This window comes from Phyllobates terribilis, unplaced genomic scaffold (assembly GCF_046119375.1).
Source record: "Phyllobates terribilis strain yellow unplaced genomic scaffold, ASM4611937v1 Scaffold_10__3_contigs__length_209671492, whole genome shotgun sequence".
NCBI classification, from domain to species: Eukaryota; Metazoa; Chordata; class Amphibia; order Anura; family Dendrobatidae; genus Phyllobates; species Phyllobates terribilis.
The window spans coordinates 129,023,975-129,049,408 of NW_027362770.1; the positions used below are offsets into that span (position 1 = coordinate 129,023,975).

Below are 25,434 nucleotides of genomic sequence, written 5' to 3' on the forward strand. Positions count from 1 at the left end.
TAAGAGAGTGTAGGCCCTGAGAAATTGCCCAGTTTGCCCCTCTTTCTTCTGATGCCAACCCTGCATACCAGCCTGTCTCTTCTTTAGTTCCTCAAGGCTCGTGCAGTTAAAGTGCTTTTGGTGATATCATGGTTACATGACCATGATGTCACCAAAGGTCCTTTAGCAGTTTCAACCTTGGAATAGACATGTTGGGGGCCCTTTAGAAAGTGGGGGCCCTGGGCAATTAATCAGTTTACCCACCATTTTTGGAGTAGGGCTTATATTTCAAGCATACTCCAAAAATCCTGTAAAATCATTCTAAGGCTTTTTGGGCTATTTTTGGGGAAACAGGGTTTATGTATATGCTGACCTAGAAATCATGTTATCATGTCATTTTTATCACACAGTTAACACCTTAAAAACATACCCAAAGAAACTTTAGTGGAAATGCTTTTTTTTCACCATTTCTCCAGCCTTGGATTTTTTCCCCATTTTTCAGTGCATTATATGTTAAATTGAATAGTGTCTTTTTTTCTAGGTGGTGTTTTCTGGAGATGTAGATTTCTGTGTTTTTTTTTATGGGGGGCTGGTACTGAGTAGTTGAAACTTGTCCTTTAATAGGTTAATTTTTTAATAATAATACTTTTCTATGCAGGCAAACCCTTTGGAAACGTGTTCAGAAAGCCGTGACACCATTTTTATCCCACATTTTATCCATCATCGACTGCAATGGAAACCTGGAAGTTCTTGTCAACGACAATGTGGAGAACTTTATTAAGTCCCTATGGATGTTCTTTTTTTCTGATGAAAAACTTCTACCGGTTTCCAGCAACTTCAGGTGAGACATAATGTGTTATTTATACTGTTTTATGGTTCATTGTATACATTTTTCTGAAATTCTCAACACCGGATTGATGATGATGATGGCTCTAGTTTCATAACCAATTGAAGGGACAAAGTAGGAGGTGGTCTGCATTTTCCATTTTCATATTTCTGCACTAAATGTTATATATTTATTGTCATTAAACATTTTTGTTCATGTGCAGCTCACAGACTGAAACCATTCTGGTGAAGAATAACATGAATATCGCTGTTTTTGGGGAAAATTATCTGCCTTTTAGCTGGAGGATTAAGGATTATCTAGAGGAGATATGGACTCAGGCTCGGCACATTGATTCTATGGAAGGTAATATTTATCCATACACAATAAAAATGTGGTTGTATTGATCATAGTCACAATGATTATTAGTAGAAAATTGTTTTTGTGACACAATTGCAATGTTTTGTGCTGGAGAAAAAAGGTACAAGATTCTTCATTGGAGTTCGATCACTAGTGTCTTTCTTTCCATTAGGGAAAAATTAAAGCGTAACTGTAGAATAAGCTTCATTGTGTGTACATTAGGAATAACACTATTTCTGGCCATTATATGACTTGTATCCTGCATTTTTCACTAATTATTCCCCTCTTCAGGCTATGTCTCTAATTTTCAGTTCTCTCTGAGCTGGTGGGTGGATGCACCATAAAATGTATATGAATAGAGCCCTAGTTTACAAACCTTCAGTGAAAGTGTTACTTTCATTCCTGGGTTACTTGGATACTGATCTTTATGAGTATACGACAAACCTATATCCCAAGGCCTCAGTGTTTTTCTTTGATAGGAAAAAAAATTTTATATATCTTTTTCTATGTCATAGTCATTGAAAAACAGACAGCACGCGGGAGGCATCAGAGTGCTGCTTGATTTTTTTTTTTCCATGAACCCATAGACTTGTATTGCTGATTTTGATTTGACACTTAGATCAAGATCGCACAAGTCACTGCAATTTTTTGCCGACCACTCGGTCCGCACAAAATCCTGGACATGTGAACAGCCCTATAGACTATCATAGGTACGAGTGAAAAACATTGAAAGCACTCGTTCGAGAAAACCTGATGTGTGATGTCTCACATATACAGCTGTGTGTCCTTTAGGTAATACCAATCAGGAGCGCTACGAAAAGTTGGGTTATTAAAAAAAATGTGTTATCCCAATAATGTAATCAGAATGGCAAATTACTTTTTATTTTCCTTATTTTTAGGTCCTGAAGTGAAATTTGTAGATATCTTCTCACAGACCCAATTAGGAAAGGATATTTCCTCAAAAGACACAAGTGAACAGCAGATTCTGTTCTTGAATTATCAGCGAGACTTCATCCTTATGTCCATGACAATATCCTCTCCGGATGAGTTGAAGGTGGGATCAGCAGCTATTGCAGAATATAAATGATATACCGCTTACCCCATTAATCACATGCCATGTACTTCCTATGTGTTGCAGGTAATGGAGTACGCTCTTTCATCGTGCATTGAAGAATTAAGAAACACTAGTGATAGTAATGAGCAGCTGAGTCTGCCATGGGTGCACATTGGATACAACACATTCCAGCACAGACTGCAAAACCTAAGCAGGATATTGGCCTTCAGTCCTCCTTCAGTGCTTCAGTCTCTTAAAGAGAAAATAGATGGCCATGATCCATTAATTAGTGAGCAAATGGTAAGTTTTGGGGCATATTATTGTGTTTCTGGAAAAAAAATCTTATTTTTGATCTAAGACAGACCTAAACTATGGGTGAGATTGCTCAGTTTGACTACTGTCTAGGGCAGGGGTGAGCAATTAAATTTTCTCGAGGGGACACATGAGCTACTGTGACTGTTGTGGAACCATCTGGCTGATCTTATTTTGGCTTATTGTTGTTTTATGTTAATTTGTGTCGCTTAGTATTAAGCAGAATAAAGTCTGTTGACTAGCTGCTGCAGCTAATACATGTTAAGATAGGGCTAATTGTAACATGTATTCTTACCTGTAGCAACGAGTCAACACCATATAATTTACTGCTTTTTATAAAGTTTGTAAATCACAGTTCTCCTGTTATTCATTCCTTGTACCTTGATCAACAGTTTCCAACACAATGATGTTCCCACAGCTGCCCCCACACTGTATGGTGTCTTCCTACACTGTATGATGTCCCCCCACAGCCCCACTTTGGTATGATGTCCCCTCACACAGTATTCGTGATGTGTAAAATTAGGCTAAGGGGTTCCATGCTACATACCTTGTGTGGCCGACTAGATGAGGAGTCTGAAGGATATCAGGACAATGGCATCAAAAAAGCTATGTAAAAACCAACCAGCCTGGTATAGGTGAATGCTGGGATGCTGGAAATAATATCTGAATTCTATGAAGGCCACAAGAGGCATCTGTAAAAGGGAACGAGAGTCCAGGGCTCAAATTGTGACCCTGTGATTCGTCCTGGATGACTAGACTGACATCCAGGGTGCTCCCAATGTTGGCATACAATATTGGGAAATCAAGATACTAGTGTTCTGTGTACAGCCGTTTTGTTCTGATATAGTCGGCATATCAGTTGACTATTCTTAGAATGTAACTACTGAAAAAAAACACAGGAGGTTGTCTCTTAGCCCAGTAGAGGAAGTGGGAGACTTTTGTTATGGATAAATTGTTGTGGGTTCCGCCCAGAGTATGCCACTACCTTGGCAATGTTTGTCTGGAAGCAAACGGAATCCTCTGGCATTCCACCTTGCCTATGAAGGGTCGACAGCTGTTTGGTATTGAGATCCAATGCATGCTCGATAGGGGATCTAATCTGGAACTGTGGAATGACTCCTGGAAAAATCAGAAAACTGGAATAGATAAGGAACCAGTTGAAAGGCGCAATCTATACAGATTGGAAGACACAGAAGCTGCCATAGGAGAAACTTGATCGAAATTAAAAAGAGACTGTCACAATCTTGCTTTGGGTTCTCATGTAGAACCGGAAAAGACCAGAAGACTGATGTAGAAAGCCTGGTTTCTGACCAAAAGAGTTGATTTCTGGCTCTTGGGAAAAATCTTGCCATAGAGATAAAAGACGGTAGCTCTGGAGAAGGAGACACTGAAATGGGAAAAAAAAGAAGAAAAACATTTTGTCGATGGACCAGTCTAAAGTTTGGCAAGAAAAACCATGAGCTTTCACCAGTATCCTACGAACTAAGATCAAGTTGGAGAAAAGAGGAAAAAAAACGCATATGAAGGGGAATGTAAAGAAGATCATAACCGCAGCCATAAACTTGTCATATACCTAAGAGGTAGACATTCTGGATGTCCTCCGGGACACAACCTTACCAAACATCATAGATGCATAGCAAAATGATTGTCGGGACTCATGCTTCAGGCCCTGATGAGAAGGAACCGTCCTGGGAAAAAAAAGAAAGAGCGGAAGTGAGAAGATGGAGAATACTGTCTAGTGCTCTCTGACCTAGACCTCCAGGATGTGAATAAATTGCTAGGATACGTTTGGAGACCATTCTAGGGGCTGAGAGGGTGAGGTAAGAACATAAGAATTGAGCCAACCCCTGTAAAGGTAGACTTTGTCAGGAAATCGATGCATCTGTCAATCGCTCCTGAAAAAGGGCACTGCATCCACAAGGGTTGATGTTCTGTGGATCCATAGAAAGAGGAACACACTAGATAGGTCAGCTGGGAGAAGGAGCCGAGATGACCAGACAATAGGGTTTCAGGGAATGCCTATTCTGATGTCTGTGATCTGTGGAAAAATACACAATGCAAAAGGCTCGAAATGACTGTTGAAATGTCTAAGAGTCTATAGAAGATAATCAACCGCAATCGCAGAAGTTTTCAAAATAAATGCTTGTATTTATTTAAATCACCATTGTGCTGGGTGGCATAACAGAAAACGATTGATAAACAATTAGTTACGTTTCGACCCTTCCCAGATCTTTCTCAAACATTGCTGTGTCCCGATGGCCACGTGGATGAAGTGAACAGCGCTAAATGCGTTACCGGCGTTGGTGTCACACCAGCCAAATTGGCTGGAGGGAATGGGACAGAGCCCAAAAAATTCATGCAAAATAAGACCCGCGTGAGTGTCATTGGCTGGAGATGATGGGGAGTGGGCTAAGCCGCAATAGAAGCCAGTGACTTCATTTTGTCCTGGCCCCAGTGGAGGGTCGTAAATGCTGCAGGTTACACAGAAGGAGCATCGGTGCACAACGAGTGCTGGAGATCTTAGGAGTCCACTGGAACATGGGGGCAATGCAATGTTGGAGTGCAGTGAGCCCACTCATCTCTCCCAAAGAACCAAAGAAGAAATTTCCTGGTTTTCCTGGATCCATCTTAGCCGAGACCCTTACATTCGTCTTCGCTTCATGCAACATTCCATGCTGTGGGCAGGGAACAGCTGCAAGGACCGTCCGCCTGGTCACCTGATGCCGCTGCATTAGAGAATAAGGTCCTGCCATCCAGACCAAAGAGGATGCGGTGTGACCCTTTCAGCACTGTGCTCTTGGTCTTTGTTGTTTGGCAGAGAAGCTTTTCAGCTCTGTTACCCAACCTGAAGGAGAAGAGTAAAAATTTAAAAAAGTAAAGGGAGAAACAGTCTTAAGGCCTATGTCTGCATCCTAAGTGACACTAAGCTAAACGGGTTTAGTCCAGTACCTGAAGGTGGGTGTATTCTGAGTTTAGTAATTCATAGTGTCAGCCTCTTGGTTGTGTCCTGAACGATATGTTGACACGCAGTTCACTTATTTTCTTCTGCTTCTCCCTTCTTTTTGACTGTTCCAACCCACCTGCTGTAGGAATCTGTGTCTTCTCCTGTCAGTAGTGTTTTTTAAAAAAGAGGTTCTGGATAAATACATCAGGCCTAATTAATCAAGACTTGTGTTGTTCATGGCGGTCTTCTTGAGGGGCTGGTGAGTCAGACGCTTCTGATTCATGAAAAGCCTCTTCATGAATCTGGAACGTTTGTTGAGTGTAGAGCTCCTCTGTGCGCTTCACCAAAAATTTCACTCCAGTCATATGGGATTGGAGACGATCCCTTGTTGCGAGTTGTTTTTTAGATGTAAATAAACTACTCAGTATTTGCTGATTTCTCATTGATGGCCTCCTGATAGCAGCAGCATACACCCAGGTTTCCTGTGCCCCCAATGAAGTGACCAAGAAAAGTCAATGCATTAATTTTATACTAGCTTACAGTTTTTTGCCTCATGTGCACGTGGACCTTTATGTATGACATGTCATTATAGCCATTTGTGTATTATCTCTCTCTTTCTGCATGTGTAATCATGTTCATGGGATTCTTTCATTTCAGCCTCACAATTTGTCATATGGGTACTACCAATCTTTTTCAATATAATATATGCAGCAATGTACTTTGCTCATGCATCTCTAACTATCATAACGATTGATATACCTACCCACCCTCAAACAGGTTTTCCATGTCCCCTTTTTGTCCTATGTCTCTTTTATTGATATCTAATACATGTGTGTGAAGACCCGGGGTTTTCCGTGGGCAGAATACTACTCAGACAACACAGGGTGATGGTAAACAGTGTGGCAATACTTTATTGAACCACTAAATAGACAATAAAGGAATAGAACAGTCCCTGCAAATACCCAAGATGGTACAACATTACACAATCTCACCCTTCCGCTGGCCCGCCAAGAATAGAGCAGCCGCGACTTTGGGACTTGCAGGGCAGCTATCTCAACCAGTGGCCCCCTGCTTTTTGTGGGTTCCCACAGAGAGGAGGTAGCAGCAAGCTTAGGAAGCTGACAGTCCATCAAGGTACAAGGCCAGAAGACCTGAGGGTCCCACCCTGGCCTCTCCGAATGTCTCCATGTGTTCCAGGCGACCGGAGGGTCACCCCTAGCAACCCCATACCCAAGGGGCCAGGTGACTTCCCAATCTGGTCTCCCCAAATGTATCCATGGGTTCTCTGATGGTTAGTGAAGCAGATCCATATCCTTCCAGTCAGAGCCATGTACCCTTAGGCCAGAATCAAGTAGAATCCAAATCTGTCTCTCTCTGGATCGAGACATGTTACCAAGATGATGTCCTGAAGAGTCTGTCTGATCTTTGATTCTCTCTTTCAAATCTGACTGCTACAGAGGCCTTGTCCCTTAAATAGTTACAGTTGTTCTTTAAAGTACACATCCACAGGTCAAGGATTAGTGAGGGTATTATTTCACAGGGCTCATGTCTCATTGTTTGAGCATTTAATCAATTTACATAGTTGGTATAGCAAGGGGCTCTTGTAAATCAACATCTTTAGTATAATATGATATTAGCATATTAACAAAAAATATTGTTTCAAAACCAAGAGAAGTCAACATTTAGGTTTAAACACATAAGAGTATGTCCTTTTTGACCAGCCACAGAAAAACACATACATTCACAAGTCAACAAAAACACAATAGTGTATTTCTCTTGGCTTAACAAATCTAGACGTCTGGCTGATAAAGATAAGAAGCTGTTTCGTTACATTGCTCCCCCATCTTAATTAGCCAGACATGATAGGATCCCAATCATCCTTCTCCACTTATTGGGGACAGTCCATCTGCATGTCTTTAAGCATAGACACAAATGTAAGAGGTCTCCGCTTCATGAGAACAAAATTTTGTATCATCCAGTTTCCTCAGAGCAGATTCCATATTTTCCTTGTGAATAAAACTCCATACATAATTGACAACAACTGACTTTTATCCATTGCGTCAATACATGCCGTCCTCAGCATCCTGTGGTTCCTGAATTAAATCCGATGAGTGTCGGTGGCCTGGTATTCAATCCGTTGAAGCTGGCACAGCTCCTGTAGTTGCAGTTTCTTGTTGCTGCTGTATATCTTCTCCGGTCCTCCTCCCAAGTTATGGCTGGTCGGGTTGGACATGGTAGCATCCGAAACCCGCTGTGTATGCCTCACCTATGGCCTGCTGGGTCTGTCTATATGCCTCCCTGGTTGTCGATCCCTTTGGACGGTGTGTGCGAACACCATTCCCCTTGCAGCTCCCCCAGATCCACTGGGCTGAGTAGTATCCCACTGTTGCCACCAAAATGTGAAGATCCGGGGTCTTCCGTGGGCGTAACACTACTAAGGCAACACAGGGTGATGGTAAAACAGTGTGTCAATACTTTATTGAACCACCAGACAGGCAATAAACAAATAGAACAGTCCCAGCAAATACCTCAGATGGTACAACATTACACAGTCTCGCCCTTCCGCTTGCCCGCCGAGAATAGAGCAGCTGCAGCTTTGGGACTTGCAGGGCCAACTACCTCAACCAGTGGGCCCCCACTTTTGGCGGACCCCCACAGAGAGGAGGTAGCAGCAAGCTTAGAAAGCTGACAGTCCATCGAGGTACAAGGCCAGTTGACCTGAGGGTCCCACCCTGGCCTCTCCGAATGTCTCCATGGGTTCCAGACGACCGGAGGGTTCTACCTGGCAACCCCAAACAACCTATCCATGGGGCCAGGTGACGTCATCGTCCCAACCTGGTCTCCCCAAATGTATCCATGGGTTCTCTGATGGTCAGTGGAGGAGATCCATATCCTTTCAGTCAGGGCCATGTACCCTTAGGCCGGAATCATGTAGAATCCAAATCTGTGTCTCTCTGGATCAAGCCATGCTACCAAACTGTTTTCCTGAAGAGTCTGTGTGATATTTGATTCTCCTTGTAAAGTCTCTCTTTCAATTCTCACTGCTGCACAGGAATATATCCCTTAAATAGTTACAATCGTCCTTTCAAGTACACATCCACAGGTCAAGGATTAGGGAGGGTATTATTCCACTGGGCTCATGTCTCATTGTTTGAGCATTTAATCAATTTACGGTACATAGTTGGTATAGCAGGGGGCTCTTGTAAATCAAGCTGACTTTAGTATAATATGTAATTAGCATATTAACAAACATTATTGTTTCAAACCCAAGAGAAGTCAACATTCGTGTTTATATACATTATTATTATCATAATTATTATTTAATAATAATATAATTATAATATTATAGTAATATAATAATAAAATAATAATAGTATGTCCTTCTTGACCTGCCACATAAAAACACATACATTCACAAGTCAGCACAAACACAATAGTGTATTTCTAATGGCTTAACAAATCTAGACGTGTGGCTGATTAAGATAAGAAGCTGTTTCGTCACAATGTATTTTTGTGTACAGTATGTTTAAAGTAATAAATGTTATTACTTGCTTTTTAATTTGCTGATATTTTTTTCTTTTTGCGTCACATGGTTCATTATTGTAACCATAAAACTAAAACTCTAATATTCAGGTTGCTTTCACTCCATGTTCTTCATTATCAGTGGTTTGTTTTCCCAAGTTTTCTGCTATAGCTGTGTTCTTTTTCTAGGTTCTTGATACCTTAGCTGCTACTGGGTGCGTGGAAATATTAAAAGACAGTGTGAGGCAACTACCGCCACAAGCCTGGATGTCCCAAGTGAAAAACCTACAAATGCCGATTCAACTATTATGTTCAGAAGAATATTTAACTGGCGTCAGTTCTTGGTGTAGAGCTGGAATTAACCAAATCAGGTATAAAAGGTTTTACTCTGATTTCACATCTTATAAATTGCTAAGATTCCTGAAGAAGTGTGCACGTCTTCATGAATCTGGAGCGTCTGATTCCATCGCGCCCCCTCATCAAGACCGAATTGAACACCGCCATTCTTGATGAATCGGGCCCTATATGTAGTCTAACCATTTATTCCTTCTTGCTGATATTTCAGGTCAGACTGGAATTGTGTGTTTGCCATGGCACTTTTTATGGAACATATGCTAGTGGATGAGTATCTTCAGGATCCGCAGATGAGGGAAATGATAATAGGACTTACAAATTTTCTCGGACGGGTAAAAACTATCTTTTCTTATAACCATAATACTATACTGCCTTGACACATGATGTATTTTTATGGACTGCAATTTTTTTTATTGATGCAAAATCATTTTGTGAACAGTCTAACTTGAGATGTACTTATCCATTTCAAACGATCATGGTATATGCAATGCTGGTTGAAAGAGAACGCCAGAAGTGTTGATGCTCAACTGTGCCGCAGTACAATCTTCAAAAATTACGAGTGTGGAAGGAAAATGAGCGGCACTATTTTTATTCCAAAGATATATGGGAATACAGAGTGAAAACACGCAGACTGGGATCCAGCGGTTTCGCGTTTAATTACCCTTCATCTGGGCCAGTTGAAGCATAATTAGACTCAAAACAGCTGTAGTGGTGAGTGCCACTCATTTTTTTTTCTGTTCTCATAACTTTTAAAATTTACTTATACTTAAATGATGTGTACAGTATCAAATTCCTGGTAACCTGGTGACTGATTTATCTAAATTCTGTATATTCAAATATACCCTTATATTCTGCTTCCAAACGCCCACTCCCTACACCGTTGCTTTATCAGTAAATTCACATGTAAAGCGCCATAGAATAAATGGCCCTATAATAATAAATAATATAAATCAGGCTGATGGAAAAAAAAAGAAAGGGCCATTTACAAACTGTCATGATGAGCTAAAAAGCTCATTATATTGATCCTGGCTGTGCGAGAAGCAGTGACCTTCAGTACATAAGCAGGTAACTGCAGCAGCCCTCCTGTGATGTACCAACAATGAGTAGTTCTGTAATATACATAGTACTGTAAGATATGGGTACTTAATATAAGTATGAACCCACTATATTCTGCATTTATTATTCTATCATTTATTAAAAGTCGGCACTGCACAGTTAGGAGGAATGTGCGATGAATCCCATGAAACATAAGTTAAGCTCTGATCCTTTTGGAATCTCCTTCACAAATCCAATAGTTTTTGATGGATCCGGCAAGGTGTTGTGCTTTCTATTATAAATGGACACAAAGCATATACGGAGCTTAGTCAGCACCTTCTAAAATGTGAAATAAATGTGTAGTCGTAAGTTAGGACTACAATGCAAAAGCAATAAAAAACACACAGATGCAGAAAAACTCTGCAAGTGCTAATATATATGAAAACATGTAATGGTCTGTTCTACCAGTCTAGTGATTGTGGAGGGACCCGAGTTTACTTATTATTTCAGAGGGTTCACAAAATGTAGTAAAAGGAATCCCATGTTTAAAGTATTGTAAATAGAGCAACAATGCAAGGTGAAATATCATTTAAAAGGGTTATTTAGCAAGGAAAAAATATTTTGAAAACATTTAAAGGGAACCTGTCAGCAGGTTTTTGCATTTTGTAAGGGTAAAGAGCCTAATTTCAGCAATGTGTCACTTGCTCATCAGCTTGATGTAGTTTCAATACAATCAGTGTTTAATCAGCTGGAGATTATCACTGCAGGACTAGGTGTCTCGTGCCAGGTAGTTCAGCTATTCTGTGTAACCCCGCCCCCACCACTGATTGTTAGGTTGCTGACAGTGTACACAGGAAGCTGCCAATCAGTGGTGTGGGCGGGGTTATACAGATCTCAGCATTCTGACCACTGCTAGATCTGCAGCGGATAATTTATCAAAACTGCATCAAGAAGCCCAGTAAGTGATAAATAACTGGAATCAGGGTCTCTGGCCATACATCATGCTGATCTCGGATTACATAGCAAAATCCTGCTGACATATTCCCTTAAAAAAATCCATATGCAATCTACTGATCCCCCAACACTCCAGTTCTTAGACTTTTGGGGGTCCCCCGACAGTCTCTTCTTCCTGCTCCAGTGATGATGTTCCCCCTGACATGTGATTCCTGCAGAGGATCAATAAGGTGAGTATGGCTTATTTTGTTAATATGAAACATTCTGAGTACAGTAGTTTTCTAAATAATAATTTCTGGCCCAACAATGTCTTTAAAAATGAAGTGTTTGGAAATACTGAACACAACAGCAGGTTTGGATGACAGTACTACACAACTCAATATGGCAGCCATCGGCCATTCACACAGAGCAGAACTGTAGTTTTCTTGTGATATACCTGCAGTTTATGCATCTCCTGTCTGCACTGACATAAACTTTCACGCTCTGACAGTGCACTTTCACCAGTGTGACAAATCATCACCTGTGTGTCTGTCTACTTATGTATATGAACCGGACTGAAGGGATCACAAATATATTCTCTTTATTGGTCAGTAAAACTATAGCAGGCCAATATTACTTATTTTATGGTTTTATTGACTAATCGGGGTATTTTGCATACTGTATTTGTGACATTTTCTCTCCAGCAATAATTATTTTTTTGGGTCTTTTATTTATGTATGTACATATTGTATGTATGACCTAACCAGTGACATTAACATGATCATGGTGCTTTTCTATTTAGTGCCTGGAAAACTTCAATGATATAAAGTCTCTCAAGCCTTTCATGGCGGTGGTGGATGTCCTCCATAAGTGTAGATATGACGTTTCCCAATCTGTTTCCAGGTATTTAGATATAGAAAATACATTATATTCTATTATTTTAACTATGCTCTGCTGATGAATTATATTTTTCTCCATTATTATTTGATATGTAAAGTTAATCCTCTTAAAGAGGACCTGTCGCCAGGTCAAAGTGGCCACTTTTTGTTCTTATTTAATTCTTTTTGCTTCTCTGATTATTCCATTTTTTTTTTTAAAATCTGCCATACAGTTCCAGAGATATGGGCCTTTTTCTTAAGTGAAAATTATTATGGTATTTACTAAGGGGGCGTTGCTTATAGAGTAATAATGCAGAGCAGTCTAAAGACATGCCCACAAATAATGTCACGCCCACTTGGTAAAGACCATAAAAAATGTGTACCAAATAAAAAGACCCATAGCTCTGGAGCCATATGGCATATTTCTTTAGGGAACCTGAAAGCTGAATGTGTCAGACACTGGCTGCATGATCTCAGCCAGGTATGCTCGACTCTAAAATGTTGCGGCAGTTCACAGATAAACATACTTTAAAAAGCAGCCAGGGAAAGACCGGCGGTGAACAGCCTGTCCGACTAGTCTCCCATGTGACTCGTTCCCCAGCAGACAGCAGGAGACTGATATTAAGGGAAGGTCCATGGATATTGGCCATTTCCCAGCATAATAAGACCAGCTCACAGCTGTCTGTTTTCCCTTGGCTGGTTATTAAAAATAGGGGAGAACCCACGTCAATTTTTTTTCATTTATTTATTAACAAGTACTGTAAACTACACACCCAAGGCACTGTTCCACTCCTCCACTTGGACATCCGCCTCCTGGTTCAAGATTATTATTTTTTATATATTTTTTATTCTATATTATTTTATGTAATTTTCCTATCCACATTTGTTTGTAAGGCAATTGTCCTGCTCTTACCCCCATTTTGCTTCCTTTTGCAGCCCCCTAACCATTACTTACGACCATTTTACAGCACCAAAGTTCAGGTCACCATTGGCTTTTATGGGGTTCAGGGTCAAGTTCTGGTATCCGTGGCCGAAACTGATGAAACCAAACGGGTCCACTCATCTCTAGTGGCGAGCATTTTTAACTCCAAAAAATACATCACAGATTTTTATAAGATTGGGTTTTAAAAATTAAAAATGTAAGATTTTTCTGCTAAAACGTTAGTTTAGCCTCAAAATTTTAATTCACATAAGAGGTAACAGGAGAAAATGGAAAGGATGATTTGTTATGCAATTTTTATCAAACATAGTAGTACCCCATGTGGGCTGTACAGTACTGTTTGAGCACACGGCGGGGATAGGATTTAAAGGAGCGCCATTAGGCCGTGGATATACTGTGCACCATTTTAGGTGTAAAAATTTAAATTTTTAATAGCTGCAAATTTTTCATTTACACAAGGATAGTAGGTGAAACTTTACCCCTCAATTTGTTGCACAGTTTCTCCTAAACATAGTGATGTCTCATATGTGAGAAACTACTTTTTGGCCACACGGCAGGCCTGAGATGGAAGAGCTATTTGGTTTTGGAGAGCGGAATATTTTGCAGGTGGCATTTGTGGCATCCCTACGATGTCAGATAGCTGAAAACCCCCAAAAGTGACCACATTTTAAAGATTACTGTTCTCAATTAATTCATCCACAACTGCATTGAACATTTTTACTCTACCACATTCTCTCCATGTTTTTTTTTCTGTAAAAATACGCCAGCTTAGAACCCATAACTTGTGCCCAGCTGACATCAACCCAAAAAACATTAACCCGATTGCTAACTCGCCAGGGTAATCGGGAAGAGCCAAGGCTAAGCGCCAGAATTGGCACATCTAATGGATGCGCCATTTCAGGGGCGACTGAGGGCTGGTCCTATAAGGCTGGAAAGGGACCAATATCCATGGACCTTCCCAGCCTATTAATATCAGCCCGCATCTGTCTGCTTAGCTTTTGCTGGTTATGAAAAATAGGGGGGTGGGCCCTTGTCATTTTTTTGGGTCCCCCTTTTTAATAACCAGTAAAGGCTAAGCAGACAGCTGTGAGCTAATATTAATAGGCTGGGAAGCTCCATGTTCATTGGACCCTTCCCAGACTAATAAGACCAGCTCAAAGCTGTCTGCTTTCCCTTAGCTGGTTATTAAAAACAAGGGGGCCCCCATTTTTTTATTAGCTAAATACATGTACAGTAAGCTACACACGCAAAGCACTGATTATATATATCACTGACATATTTCTATCTATATATCTATTCTGTTCTGACGGTTCAGGCTGTGACTATACTGTATTTGGCTGATGAAATGTCTGGTTTCCTTTGAGATGTGTGCGTAAAAATGGGACGGCACACGCATGGTCCATGTGCCGTGCGAGTTTGTTTTCTCGTACACATTGACTTGCATTGCCAATAGCAGCATGCAGCAATGTTTTCCTCAGTCCGATCCAAGCTGAGAAAAAATTCGTAGATGAGCACAAACTCATTTACTAACATTGCTCAGAGTGCAATGCAATGTTATCTCACATTGCACTCGTCCGATTTAAACGCCAGTGTGAACGAGCCTTTATAGTTAGGGTTGTTCCAGATGCAGTGATACCAATTATAAGTTTTTTGTTTGTTTTGTTTTTTGCACAAAAGCTGCATTTTTAGTAGCAAAACCGTTTTTTGTGTTTTTTTTTATTTTTTTTTATTTTTTTTTTTAACCTTTTTTTACCTTTTTTTTTTTTACTTTTTTTCTTAGTCCCCCTGTAGGATTTGAAAATGTTTTCACTTTGATCACTGGTCTCATGCATTACAGTATATAAGACTTGTCAGTGTCACACAGCCTCTTAAACACTGCTTATAGAAGGCCTAACAGGCCAACATATCCTGAAGTTATTATATGACCTCAGGTTGCGATAACAACTACTAGCATCTGCATTCGCGGGGTGCCCATTGGGGTAAAGAGTTAGCCTTCTTCCTCTTTCAACCATCTAATGTTTCTGTCATGATTCACAGTGGCATCTAAGGGATTAATTGACCCCGATCAGTTCCAAAAACTATTGGGATTGATGCCACAAGTTGCCAGCTGTCATACACAGCCGACCAGATCAGTATTTTTGCCTGCCTAAGGGAGCTATTCACTTAATCTTCAGCGTCTTAAAAAGGTAGCCCTTACATTAAGGTTTAAAGGGGTCATGCAGACTTGGGGCATAAGTCTGCAGTCACTCTATGCAACTGCGGACTTGTCAGTTCTCAAAGCACGCTGTATGCACTCTGTCAGGATTCTTCGGGAACGCCGGATTGCAAGTATGCGATTTTTAAACATGCAGTCACGTGCCGACTAGACGTTCCCAGCCTCCCTCAATACAAGTGAATTGAGTGAGGGCGGACAAGTTTAGTCTTAATATGGCTGGAAGTATGGAAATCTCATACTTTAAGGTCACACGACTGCCCACTCCTGGCGCCGGCATCGGAGAATCCTGAATTGACTGCAGGCTTGTGCCGCAAGCCTTGACAACCCCTTTAATAACCAAGATGGTAATCGAGGCCTACTAATGACCCTCTTTTAAAGGTGTAATGGTTGTCATTAAGGGGCCAAGACTGTCTAGTCTAAGTTTGCACTAAGAATTAGACATTACTGATAAATATGCTCCAAAGTCTGACAGAGAGTGCCATAGTCTCACTGCTCTTACAGTAGAGAATACCCATATGTGATGAAGGATTAGCCCACTCTTTTACTAGGAGTGGGCAAGAAGGTGGTTATTCGATGCCATTATAATATGCCGTTAATGTCTATTGTTGGAGTCCTTACATAAAATGCTATGGATACAAAAAAAAGACGCAAAACAGAAAGCAAGCCAAGCAACTAAATCCAGTTATATAGTGAAATAAATATACTAAAAATATGTGATCAGGAACCGTCCTAAATGCCTTTAGTAAGTTTGTTTTCTTTCTTTTCTGATCTCTTACGTCTTTTCTCTCCCTTTGTATATTTTTTCTATAGATTTGGCATGCAAACGTGCGCAGTCTGCCAGGGCGATCCACATGAACCAGTATGTCTTCCCTGCGACCATATTTTCTGCAAGCTTTGTTTGAGTGAATGGTTAAAAACTGGCACTAATGCCTGTCCTGTCTGCAAAACCGAATTACCCGAACCCTTCACCATTGAGGTGTCTAAAGAAATCAGGTAATTGTATGTTACACGTATTCATTCGCAGTGCAGGTTTACTTCTGAATGTCCTCTTATTGTATGAATATAAAATGAAGATAATCCAGCTCAACAAACTGTGAATAAGCTTTTATGCACACAAGGTGCTTGGCAGAGGACAAAATCAGCAATACTGCTAGACGAAATGCAACATCAGCACGTTTCAGATGACAGCCCACCCTTAGTCATTTTATTGTAATATTGCTGCGGTCAAAAAAAAATGTAATTCTGGCTTTTTGATTTTTTTTTTTTTTACTCCTTACGCTGTTTACCAATCTGATTAATTTACTTCATATTTTGATAGATCAGACACTTCTGAACGCAGCAATACCAAATATTTGGATATATTTTTTTCAATTATTTTTATTTCAATTGGTCGAAAGGAGGGTGATTTGAACTTTTGTGTTTTTCTTTAATATTTTTAAAAACTTTTTCGCACTTTTTATACTATTTAATAGTCCCCTTAGGGGACTTGAAGCTGTGATCGCTTGTGCTATACATAGCAATAAATCAGCAGGTCTATGTATAGCAGAAATGACTATCTCCTATAAATGGCGGCCACGAGTTCACAGGAGTATCATAATAATAGGCACGGGGGTCATCAAACAATTGTCCCCCCGGCTGTCATGACAACCAATCGGCGCCCATCGATCACTTGGCAGGGAAGCCGATGGGTGGGATTTGTGACACTTCCGGCTGGCGCGTGTTAAATGCCGCTGTCTGACGTCAGGATTTAACTGGTTAACAGCTGCGGGTGGAGCTCCGAACCACCCGCGGCTCTTAAAGGCACATGATGACCCTACAATTGGTGCTAGAAGCACGGGCACAAATCCCAAGGGGCAGTGTGACTACTATAAGAAACAGTTTATGTCCTGGGTGAAGGCCGCCAGCCAGCCAGGGACGTCCGGCAGCATGGAGGAGCAGATTAAGCAACTGGTGCAGGCTAACCTCCAGCAGTAGCAGCAGTGGCAACAGCAGCAGCAACAGTGGCAACAGCAGCAGCAGATGCAACAACTACAGCAGATGGAGCTCCTGGCCGAGGTGATCCATGGCAGTGCAACTGCCCCACCCCCTACTCCAGGTGATGACTCTCACGTGACGAAGACGGTAAGGAGAGCATTGCAACCCCGGGTAATGTCGAGGCGTTCCTGACGGTCTTTGAGAGGGTGGTGGAATGGGAGAAATTGCCTCCAGAGCAGTGGGCGGAGGTGCTGACGTCATATTTAACAGGGGATACATAAAAGGCCTATTATGACCTGGCCTTGCAGGATGCAAAGGAGTACGCCAAGTTGAAAAATGACATTTTGGCACTCTTGGGAGTGACTCTGACTGTCAAGGCGCAACGAGTGCATCACTGGGCCTATTGCAATGACGAACCTCCCCATTCCCAGATGTTCGACCTCCTACACCTGGTCCAAAAGTGGTTGCAACCTGAATCTTCCTCCTCTGCACAAATGGTTGAGAAAGTTGTCATGGACAGATTCATCCACTCCCTTCTGAGGTCGGTGCAATCCTGGGTTGCCCAGGGAGATCCCCGCAATGCCGATGACTTGGTGGAAAGGTACCAGGCAGTTGAGAGTACCTTGGGGAAACAAGGGGGCGTAGCGTCTCCATACTGGGGTTCCCAAAAGGGGGCGGACACCCAAAAGAGGGGAGCTAGAGCCACACCTGGGGGGCGTCCTAGAGCTCAGGAGGGGTCTGAGTTGCTGCCCAAGGTCCCACCACATAACATTGTATGTTGGAGGTGTCATACCCCAGGTCACATATCCACCCGGTGCCCCATGACAACTGAACCAATGGACTGCAGAGCAGGACGGCGTTGCTCATATCTTGCATATCCTGCCTGCAGTGCGGTCCCTCAACCAGGTGAAGGGACCGCAGGCATGCCTCGTGTCGGTGAATGGTATGCAAGTGACTGCTCTGTTAGACTCGGGGAATTTAGTAACCCTAGTGAGAGCCACAGTTCCTCATCAGCTGGTTCCGGGGAAAAAGTTTGGCGTCCCTTGTATCCATGGGGATGCTAAGGAATACCCTGTGGCCTGAGTGGTCATAGACACAAACTGTGGCGCCAAGTCCCATGAGGTCGGCGTAGTCAAGGACCTGTTGCATCCGGTTATAATAGGGCAGGACTTTGCCCTGTTTTGGAACTTGTGGGGAGAATGGGAGGAAGCTGGGTTGTCCGGGCAACAACCAACTCACCCCTGAGGAAACCTCATCACAGGCTGCAGCCGACGGGTTTCCTTTTTATGTGCTGGTTGGGGATGAGGATGAGGCAGCATCCCCGGAGGCTAACATTCCTGAACTGGAGGTGTCTGGGGGATACTTTGGAACTGCCCAGCTCAGGGACTTAACTCTAAAATGGGGCGTTTAAGAATGTAACGGTTCTTAATGGTGTTGCTCAAGAGCCGGGGGCTGACACCCGATATCCGCACTTTGCCGTAAATGGGGAGTTACTATATCGGGTCACCAAGCTCAGAGGGGAAGTAATCAAGCAGTTACTAGTGGCTGGGCCGTACAGACGCAGGGTGCTAGTTATGGCCCATGCACATGTCTTGGGTGGACATCTGGGAGTAGAAAAAACCCAGGAAAGGATCCTCCAGTGGTTCTATTGGCCCGGGTGTCACCAAGAGATAGTGAATTATTGCAGGTCGTGTCCCAACTGTCAGCTGACCTTCCCAGTGGCTCACTTCCGTAGCCCTTTAGTGCCTCTACCTGTCATAGAGATCCCGTTTGAATGCATCGCAATGGATCTAGTGGAACCCCTGCTCAAGTCCGCCAGAGGACATCAGTACATCCTGGTGGTACTGGACTATGCTACCCGATATCCAGAGGCCATGCCCCTACGAAACTCCTCCAAGTGTATAGCCCGGGAGTTGGTCCATATCTTTTCCAGGACAGGGTTGCCTAAAGAGATTCTAACGGACCAAGGAACACCGTTTATGTCAAAGGTGATGAGGGAGTTGTGCAAGATCCTGCAAATCACACAACTAAGGACCTCAGTTTACCACCCGCAGATAGATGACTTGGTGGAGCGGTTCAATAAAACCTTGAAGGTCATGTTGAAGAATGTCGTAGAGAAAGACGACCGGTACTGGGACTGCCTACCTGGATGATAGCGTGATCTACAGCCAGGATTGGGGAAGCCATCTGAGTAAAGTCCAGGCAATATTCGATGCTCTGCGGAAGGCAGGATTTTCAATCAACCCGAAGAAATGTGCCATGGGCATGGAGGAAGCCAGATATTTGGGCTATGTCATAGGCAGAGGCGTGATAAAGCCCCAAATAAATAAAATTGAAGCGATCCAGGGTTGGCCACAACCTCTCTCAAAAAAACAAGTCAGAGCCTTCCTGGGCATCGTGGGCTACTACCGCCGGTTCATCCCTATCTTCGCTATGATAGCCGCCCCTCTGACAGACCTCCTTAAAGGGACAAAGTCGGCTATGGCTAAGTGGTCTCCAGAAGCTGAGACGGCTTTCCAGGAGCTGAAGCAGGCTCTGTGTAAACAGCCAGTGCTTGTGGCGCTGGATTTCTCAAAGGAGTTTGTGGTCCAGACGGACTCGTCAGATATTGGACTGGGGGCTGTCCTACCACAAGAGGTGAACGGGGAGGAGCGCCCCATAATGTATTTAAGCCGGAAGCTGACATCTTGTGAGAAGAATTACTCCATAGTGGAGAAGGAATGTTTGGCCATCAAGTGGGCATTGGACACCCTGAAATACTACCTCTTAGGCAGGAAGTTCAGGCTGGTGTCAGACCATGCCCCACTAATGTGGATGAGAGAGAAGAAGGGAAACCATGCCCGAGTGACCAGGTGGTTACTAGTCCTCCAGGAATTTAGCTTCCATGTAGAGCATAGGCCTGGAAAACTGCATAGCAATGCTGACGCATTGTCGAGGGTCCACTCTATGTTAGCAGAAGGTGCTCGTTACTCGAGCTTGCTGAGGGTGCTTGGGTATGCACTGAGTAGCACGGGTGCTCGAGTGAGATGCTCATGTTCCCATATTTTGCGTCTGTTAGACAGCCCCAAAGCATCCGGGGGGGAGTGCCTGACAAACACGGGCAATCCCTGCATGTTTAGTGACTGTCAACAGCCGCGAAACATTGCGGGCGCGGGGACGCGCACACCTCACTTGAGCACCCGCACTGCTCAGTGCATACCCGAGCACCCTCGGCAAACTTAAGCAATGAGTACTTGCTCATCACTAGAAAAATAAGCTAGGACACAATTACTACATAAACATTTTTCTAATATGTGATAAATTCTGAATTTATGTCAAAGGGGTTATCCACTTCCAGCAAAGTGGACCCCAAATGCTCTAAACTACTTAAAATAGCGCATAGGGTATGTACTTTTCCTCCCCAGGTCCAGCGCTAGGTCCCCGCTGCTGCTCAGGTCTTTGTGTTTTAGCTCCAGCGGTGTCGTCGGCGCTCATCCCCCCGCTATTGGCAATCGATGAGCTCAGAAGCTGTATACTTCGGCATAGCCATGGACCACTAAAATAACAGAGAGTGTACTTACCATCTCTAGGTCCAGCACCAGGTTCCCGTGGCTGCTCTGATGAACTCCGTGATTTGGTTGCAGTGGTGATGTCCTATCGACAGCGCTCATCACCGCTGTGGCCAATCACTGAGCACAGCAGCTCGTGCATCTACCTTGGCATAGCTGCTGGGCTCAGTTACTTTCTACTGAGGTGATGTAAGCTGGCAACGTGACATCACCGCTGCAGCCAAAGAACCTAGACCTGGTGAGGACCTGTGGATGTCGAATACCTGCTCTGTTTATTATTTTAGAGCCGTGGAGGTTCACTTTACTGAAATTATAAAAACCCATTTACCATCACTGTATTATTTGTAGGGAATCCATACTGAAAAATATTCAGTTTCGGAATCGATGTAACGGATTCTTTGTGGACATTATATGCACCATGTGCTTCAAGGACAGCACTCCACCAAACCGGGAGGTCATTGAACATCTTCTGTCTTTACTTTTTGGCAATGTTGGTAAGTGAGTTTTATTTTCTTTTTAGTTTTAACTAGGGCAGAATTTCAGTCTTTAACCAATAATTTCCATTGTAATCTCAGAGCTCGGGCATTACACAAAATCTCTTTCCCCATTTGAGGACGCAGTGGACAAAACACCGGTGCTCCGCTCGGTCATACTGAAGTTGCTCTTGAAATACAGGTAGGGAGGGCAGAAACTGCAGAGTTGTCAGTTTTCTTTATTGTTTCCACACAATTTGTCAGGTGTCATTTGTATAATACAATGCAGCCTTACAAACTCTTGATTTCAGTTTTAAAGATATCGTGGGTTACGCTGAGGAATATTTCAGAAAGGTGGAGAGAAATAACCTCCTTACTGTGCTGGACACCACCGAAGTCTACCAGCTGTTTGTAAACTGTCTGGAGGTACTATAATATATGTGACCTATCAGAATTTAATGTGTGATTCTTATGTTGTGCTATAGGCTGGAAGCTTTACTTTTTTTAGCTGGGAAACAATGTGAGGCGTTAAAGAGGTATTCCACTACTAATTAAACCCCATTTCATTTGTCCTAACTCTTCCTAACGAACACCTTTCTAATACACTTTTATTACCTACCCTGCTCCTTAAAGTTCATCTTTCTGTGGGTCATAAATCCTTCTATTTTGATTCTGGCTCTGCTACTTCCGATATGGGGGACCGGAATTTGACAAACAGTGAAGGGCACGGTGGGGAATGGGCCATGTCTCCGTGAGTGACAGAAGTCCGAGCATGCATCAGACTTCACTCTCCTCTCTGCCTGAATTCTGCTTTGAACTACCGTCCATTCAGCTGACATGCACTGCTATGTGCTGCTTGTTTTTAGAAAGTATAACACATGGCTTGTCAGCTGAAGGCAAGGCACGTCAAAGCATTCAGGCAGAAGTGTGAAGCCTGATGTGCGCTCAGTCATGCTTGGTGCAGTGTGACTCTGCCTGAATGCTGCTTTGAAGTGCTGTCCATTCTGCTGACAAGCCCTTCAATGTGCTGCTTGTTATTAGAAAGTATATCACAGGGCTTGTCAGCTGAAGGGAAAGTATTTCAAAGCGGCATTCAGGTAGAGGAGAGTGAAGCCAGATGTGAGCTCTGTCATGCGTGGTGCAGACTCTGCCTGAATGCTGCTTTGATGTGCTTTGCCTTCAGCTGACAAGCACTGTGATATACTATCTAAAAACAAGCAGCATATTTCAGGCCCTGTCAGCTGAACAGAAGGCACTTAAAAGCATTATTCAGGCAGAGAGGAGAGTGAAGCCTGATGTGAGTTCGGTCATGCCTGGTGCAGACTGACTCTGCCTGAATGCTGCTTTGAAGTGTTTTGCCTTCAACTGACAAGCACTGTGATATACTTTCTAATAACAAGCAGCACATTGAAGGGCTTGCCAGCTGAAGGGACGGCTCTTCAAAGCAGCATTCAAGCACAGAACACAGTGAAGTCTGATTTGAGCATGAGTGCTCAGACTGCTGCCTCTCACCGAGACATAGCACTGCCTCCACCAGTGACGTGCTCTGCTTTGTTCATCTGATTCCGGTCCCCAGATTAGAAGTAGCAGAACCAGAATCAAAACCGAAAGATATATCGCCCACAGAGAGATGACCTTACATGAGCAGGTAGGGAATAAAAGTGTATTAGAAAAGTTTTAGTTAGGAAAAGTTAGGATAAATGAAGGTGTTAAATTAGTAGTGGAAAACCTCTTTAAAAACAATAAATTCTTGATACACTTTGCGACACCTTATGCATATTCAAAAAGCAGATAGCGGAGTCCAAAAATTTTTATTTTACTAGTAACACAGTTTAAAATCCAAAGTGTGAAAGGTGCAAGTTTGGTACTGCCTAAATGTTTCAAGTGTTACTTTGATGTTACTCGCTGTGCATAAGAGCGAATTAACACTTAAAACATGTAAGCAGTACCAAACTTGTACATTTATACATAGAAAGCTGTCAATCATTGATAGGACCGGACCAAAAATCCCAAAAGGAGCAGAGGATGAAAGGGGTATTCTCATCTCGAAGAACCTATCCCAATATGTAGTTGGTGTAATAATAATATTAACTATCTCTGAGAAATGTAGTATGGTTCTTCTGATTAGCTGTGTCGTCTACCACATGTGCAGGTGATTGCAGTAGCTAAGGTTCCATGATTATGACCATTAATTAACTGTCACTATGTGAGTGGTCATAACCATGTATACCTAAGCTACTGCAATGCCCTGCACATGGGATAAGCCGTATAGCGAATCAGAAGAACTATACTACATTTCTAATTGGAGGTATTTGCTAATATTATTATTAGTAGTACACCTACTACTTATTGGAATAGGATCTTGGAGATGGGAATACCCCTTTAAATTAGGTAAACAGGAGTGATACTGAATCTTTTCTCACAAAACTATATAGCAATCTACTCAGCTCCTGCTGGTCTATAACATGAAACATGCAGATTGGATGGCATTTTCATGATGACAGGTTCATTTTAATAAAAAATAATTAAAATAAAAAAAAAAATCTTCATTTACAGACTGGTAGGACAATAAAGTCTTGTTTGGCTGCTTTAAATGACGACAACCTTAATTGTCAAATGTGACTTTAATCATTTTGCTGCTTTATTTTAGGACTCGTTGTTTGAGAAAGGACAAAGAATCCAATGTTCTCCTGCAGACAAAGAAAAGTATCTTAAGGATGAAGGATCATTCCTGGAACAACATGTTAGAGGCAGAAGCAATCGGGATGATAAGACTGTACAGTTTCTGCAGGATGTGGCGAGGGTTCGGCTGGCACTAAATACAGCGGCTGAATTATTGTCTGGCAAATCCACAGGTAAATTGGGAATGTGTCACATTCATAAACATCGATAAAAGCCACAATATTCAGTGATGTGTCATATGAAGATCACATTGAGAGACCTCAGTAGTTGATACTTTTTAATGACTAATTGAAAAGGTGACGACTAAGGATGAGAGAATCTATTCTAAATCAATAAAATTTAGTTTAGAATTTCCCCAAATGTATGAATTCCTGTGAAGTCAAAGTTTTTGGGATTTGCTACATGTGAATCCAGCAAAATATTGTCCCGTCTTCTGCCATTTTGCTCTACGCAAATGGGCCAGGAAGAAGTTAAAAAAGCAATAAAGTATCACACTTGACTCACCCAAATAAAATCTCATACCTTGAAGCACCGGTAAAGACTGTACCGGAAGAAGAGCCGATGCTTTAGAGAGTGAGTGTAGAACCGGGCGAGGAGCAGCGGTGGCTAGGACAGGTGAGAGGAGGGGTGAATATGATATTTTACAGTTTTTTAACCCATACCCAGCCCATCCATATATTATTTGTTATGGTCAGGAGAACTCTGAGCAAAATATACTGCTTTTTTAACAGAAATCGGGGCAGATTCAGATATACATCAATTAAAATCAAATTTCCTAGTCGAATTCGAATGAATCTGCCAAGTTTGAATTTTGTCAGATTCGTTCATTTCTAGTGAAGACAAATCATCAGGCATGGTTGAAGAAACCTAAGTAGTCTTCTTGCTGTTTGTCATCACGTTTTCAGTTAGGCATTAAAGGATATCAACTACTGAGGATTCTCAATTTTTTTTCTTCCTTACTTTAGCTAGACTACTAAGTAAAGTCCGCCAAGAAGAAACACTTATTATGTTATCCTGTAAGTCCTTTAGCTAGGATATGCTACAAATTGTTGATCATTAGGAGCCCAACCTCTATAACCCCCTCCAATTTTAATAATGAAGCGGCCATAGTACTTATCTACCGACACCTCAGTTTTCCTTGCACAGCGGCACTTCTGGTCACCCAGTTGTGTACAGAATTGTAGCCTGAAAAAGATTAATTGTTTTTGCTCTGATTTTAGAAAACTGTTTCAAAAGTAATGCCTATTCAATGTATAATGAAAATTTATGCAATTCATCAACATCGGAGGAAACTTCCTTTTGGTTAGTGAAACGATACACTAAAGGATAAATGTGCTCTGGTACTTATAAAACCATAGTCTTGGGTGAATTGGGCATGCCAGCAAGACGAAATGAAGCATAAAGTACA

At 42.3% G+C, this 25,434-nt stretch overlaps 1 protein-coding gene across 3 annotated transcripts in view; it reads left to right on the plus strand.

Annotated features, from left to right (window-relative positions):
• Window positions 1–25,434, plus strand: part of RNF213 (ring finger protein 213) — a 271,043-nt gene that overhangs the window by 210,365 nt on the left and 35,244 nt on the right. For all 3 annotated transcript variants that reach the window (XM_073649777.1, XM_073649776.1, XM_073649778.1), the window contains exons 36-47: window positions 638–820; window positions 1,029–1,168; window positions 2,062–2,216; window positions 2,301–2,516; window positions 9,184–9,365; window positions 9,560–9,680; window positions 12,119–12,219; window positions 16,160–16,342; window positions 21,220–21,365; window positions 21,447–21,546; window positions 21,656–21,770; window positions 23,995–24,199. In XM_073649777.1, coding sequence (XP_073505878.1) covers window positions 638–820; window positions 1,029–1,168; window positions 2,062–2,216; window positions 2,301–2,516; window positions 9,184–9,365; window positions 9,560–9,680; window positions 12,119–12,219; window positions 16,160–16,342; window positions 21,220–21,365; window positions 21,447–21,546; window positions 21,656–21,770; window positions 23,995–24,199 — 1,847 coding nt within the window. The remainder of the gene's footprint in view (window positions 1–637; window positions 821–1,028; window positions 1,169–2,061; window positions 2,217–2,300; window positions 2,517–9,183; window positions 9,366–9,559; window positions 9,681–12,118; window positions 12,220–16,159; window positions 16,343–21,219; window positions 21,366–21,446; window positions 21,547–21,655; window positions 21,771–23,994; window positions 24,200–25,434) is intronic.